The sequence below is a fragment of the Lycorma delicatula genome, chromosome 12 (genome assembly GCF_047948215.1).
Source record: "Lycorma delicatula isolate Av1 chromosome 12, ASM4794821v1, whole genome shotgun sequence".
Classification (NCBI taxonomy): Eukaryota; Metazoa; Arthropoda; class Insecta; order Hemiptera; family Fulgoridae; genus Lycorma; species Lycorma delicatula.
In genome coordinates, this window is record NC_134466.1 from 25,233,654 (window position 1) to 25,238,294 (window position 4,641).

Here is a 4,641-nt window from a genome sequence, read left to right on the forward strand (position 1 = left end):
TCTAATTTTACTTGAGAGTATCTATCCAACTCTTCAGGAAGAATTAAAAGTAAATATTTTACAAACTGTATTATTAACTGTATTATATTACGATTAAAGGTTGTGTTTTGTAATATGTTGTGACATATTATTTCTCCATATGTGTTTCTTGCAGTAACATCAGCATTACCGTATATAATTAACACATTGATAATGTCTGGTAAAAAAGCAAAGTTAAGTAGTTTACTCGACTCAGAATATGAAAATTTTGGATAAAATTTTTCTAACACTGCTTTGATAAGTTTAATTAATCTTTTTTGATATTGAACATACATCGGAACATACATCAATTCCATTCGAAGGGGTTCATCCAAATCATTTATATCTAAATCACTACAAAATAATATTTTTTCAAAATAAATATCCGGAGATGCTGTAAAAATATTGGAAATTAATTTCTTATCTTTCTTTATTAAATGTTTATGATCCATGGTAAGCAAAAAAAGCAAGTTGGAAATTATAACAAAATAATTTAGATAAAAATGTATCATCTCCAGCATTCTCATTAATATCTTCTTTACAATGTAAAAGTTCAATTATAATTTTTACATGAGCGATACTACCTAGAGTATAAAGTAAAGGTTTTTCTTTTTCAGAAAGATTTGCCAAACATTTATGAACACTAGCTTCATTATCTAACAGTAACACTGCAATTTCCTCATCATAAAAGCCTTTTTTAGAAAGTGCATAGCATAAAGCTGTACGACCATCTTTATCAATAGCATCTATATGTGCGCCACTTTGAATTAATGTAGATATAATTTCTAATGTAATATGTTTTTTACCGTATAAATATAGCATACATTATTGGCGTTAAACCTTTGTTATCACAAATATTTACATCAGCACCTTTCTGAATCACAAAACTCACATGCTCTTTAATTAACATTTTTTAATATATATAATAAAAGTGTATTATTATTTTCATTATGTGTGTTTATGTTCACACCATTATCAATAAGTATTTGTATAATTTCTTTAAACATACGAGAATGAACAGCATGTTTTAAAGGTGTCAATCCATTATTACCGATTACGTTAATATCAGCTCCATGTTCTATGAGTTTAATAATGATATCGATATCACATTTATACTTTATAGCATAAACTAGAGCTGAATTTCCTTTGTTATCAGTTGCATTCACATTGTCTACATTATGTATGGCATTAAAAATAATGTTTTTATTCATATTTAATTTTATTGCATACATTAAAAATGTTTGACCATATACATCTCTTATTATTTTATCCTTGTTTCTATAACTAATATGTTTAGTATAAGTAATAAGTTTAGCCATAAATTTATCATCACTCTTCTTCACAACTTCTATGCGGAACCAAATCCAATCGAAAACATTACTTGTTTTACTATCAGCTCCTTTATTAATAAGTAAATTAACTACATCTTGATCATTACAATACATAACAGCATAACAAAAACTTGTTCTGCCATTTATATCCACTGCATTTACATCGGCTCCTGCATTAATCAATCTAGCGATATTGTTACTATTTTTATTTTTAATAGCATACATTAAAGGAGTAACTCCATTATAATTACACTTATTGACGTCTGCACCTAAATTTATTAATTTATTGATTATTTCAACTGTATAATTTTTTTTATCGCATATGATAATGGTGTCCATTCAAATTCATCAATCACATTAATATCTGCACCATTATCAAGAAGTGCTAATATAATTTCCTTATCTCTATTAAGCTTTAAAGCTATTAATAATGCTTTATCATTTACTACAAAGTTAAGGTATTTCATTTCATTAATGTTTGCGCCATTATTAATGATTTCTGTAATACAATCAGCACAACAATTATTATTCAGCGCCACATATAGAAGTCGATTACATATTTTATTCATTGTATCTATTTCAAATTGATTATAATTTAGTACATCTATAAACTGTTTAATTCTACTTGTTTTAGATACTACATTAGTTAAAAAGGTATCATGTAATGTAGTATTTATTGTGTATCGAGAAATATGTAGTCTTCCCTTTACAAGTTCTAACCACAAATCTTCATCTACATTCAATGGTAATGTCCTTAAAGGAAATTCACAATATAAGTTCCTAGCAGCTTTTACCATCAACAATTTAATAACTTCGATATCGTCACCACTGCAAAAGTTACTAACTGCTGCATCTAATATTGAATTACCATCGTAACATATTTCATTAATATTTGCACCCATTTCTAATATCTCTTTTACAAAATTTACATTTCTTTTACTCTTTATAGATTGAAATAATGGCGAAACACCTCTTACATCTATATCGTTAATACTTCCACCTCTATCAATCAATCGGCGTATTATTTTGATATCCATGTCATGCATTATAGCAGCAGTAATAATTGATGGTAAATTATTGGTAATGTCAAAAATATTTTTGACATCAAAATAATCCAATAAAATTATCAACATTTCTTTACTTTTTGTCTTATAAAATAAATAATATAATTTAAAATTTGTCATTACCCTTTTGATTTCATTCGTATTCCTTTCCAATACTTCAACAACCTTATCGAGACATCATTATTATTAATTCCTTCAACTATATTATCATAACACATCTTTATGTTATGTTTTGAAGGACTTGGAAACATCTTTAATATACTTTTGAAAACTTTAGAACATCTTCCTACTGATTTGATTTTATCTGATTTTTAAATCTGAAAAATGAAATTAAAAATATTTTTAATTTAAATTTATTCTGCATATGATCTGAAATTAAAAATTGTGAATGAAATACTTAAATCAATTTTTTTCCAAATAAATGTGAATAACTCCACTGATACATTTAAACTATAACAATAAAATAAATAATGTCAGGTTAACAGTACAAAATAAATCATTCACATCGCAAAATATTTGTCGAAATTAAATCAATAGAAAATAAATTAATTATACTCGTAACTAATCGCAATGTTGATTATAAAAGTATGATTAAAGACTAATATCTGAGCTCTAAATTACATTCCTGGGCAAGTAAAAATAACAATTATTACCTATTAAACAACCAGGTATGTAAAAATTGAACAATTGTAGCAATTCAGGAAAATTCTAACGATTTATATGTATGTAAAGACGATCGACTCTTTCCATAGCAGTTTTAATGCTAGATGTTGAAAGTGCTGTGGAAATAAGTAAAAAAAATCAAATAAGGTTTTATCTATAATGTTATATAAAGGGTAAGAGGGTTTGTTCATTTGTTCATACTGATAAAACTGATTTTAAATTAAGTAATGGTAATTTAGTAATAATGACTATTGTACACAATTAAACAAAAATGCAATTTTGTCTACTGCAGTATGTAATGTAGATTATGATTTTGGTCGTTCTCAGACTCAATAAATATTTTCCTATTTCAGGTATAAATAATTCATTAGTCACATCTGATTATAGTGTAGTACTTACATTGCATTCACAATAAAAAAACTTTTCATTCAAAGTGCATTGTGCTGTTTTGCTCGACATAACTAATAACCTTCCATTACTTAACATTTGAAACTTCTCATCTTAATCTACCTCAAAATCTATTCTTTGCGGATCCCAAATTTTAAATATCAAATAATAATATTTTAATCGGGGCCTGATATTATTTAAATCTTATTTTACCTCGTAAACTTATTTGAGCTTCAAGATATCCTATTATTCAAGAGACTAAGTTTGGATATATTCTTAGCGGTTGTCTTCCTACTAAATTTAAACATAAGAATGCTGGTACATCCCTTTTTACAAGCAATAATAACTTAGATCATTCAACTATACTTGATTTTGATGTTTCAGTTAATGAAACTTCTACATACGAAACACACTTCGAACTTCATACCACTAGGAACAATCAAGGCAGATTTATTGCCTCATTACCACATAAGTCTGATAATCTCCAGATAGGTGATTTCTTCATTAACATTAAAAATAGGTTCTTATATCTGGAACGAAGATTATGCAACAATTCTAATCTTAAATCAGAATATAACACCTTCATCCAAGAATACTTAAGATTAGGTCATATTTTATTACTTAATTCTGACGCTTTATTAACTAATGAATCGGACATATATTACTTACCTTACCACCCAATATTTAAGCCCACAAATCTAACTACTAAAATGCGAGTTGTCTTTGATAGCTCAGCTAAAACCTATAATGGTTTATCTCTTAATGATACACTATTAGTTTGGCCTGTTGTCGAACAGGATTTATTCTCAACAATACTAGATTTAGAATCTATAAATATGTCAGATACTAATTTTACATCTGTTCTAGCTACAACATATATTTTTTATTAACTTCAGTATGAAACTATGATGATTTAATGTATTAACTATGTATTAACTAATTCAATGTAATTTTAAAAGTAAATAAAGGAAGTGTAAATTATTCATAGTTTATTTATCTGGCAATTACTTAGTGTATACTATTACCACTACAACGTATTACACCACTGGAATGGGTGTACATTCACATTACCCGTGATAATTTAATCAACTATTCGGGCAAATCTGTATATACACAGTACAGTATTAAAGATGATCCACTCATATATTTGATGAGAATGTACCCTTGTCAACAGTTTA

General features: G+C 26.8%; 1 protein-coding gene across 1 annotated transcript; it reads right to left on the minus strand.

Moving 5' to 3' along the window:
* Positions 1–1,607: 1,607 nt before the first annotated feature.
* Positions 1,608–4,186, minus strand: LOC142333286 (uncharacterized). Its single transcript, XM_075380307.1, has 2 exons — positions 4,133–4,186; positions 1,608–2,730 (listed from the first exon to the last, which is right to left on the minus strand). Exon 2 carries the CDS (start codon positions 2,531–2,533, stop codon positions 1,640–1,642), a length of 894 nt encoding a protein of 297 aa, XP_075236422.1. The 5' UTR covers positions 2,534–2,730; positions 4,133–4,186; the 3' UTR covers positions 1,608–1,639.
* Positions 4,187–4,641: the final 455 nt, after the last annotated feature.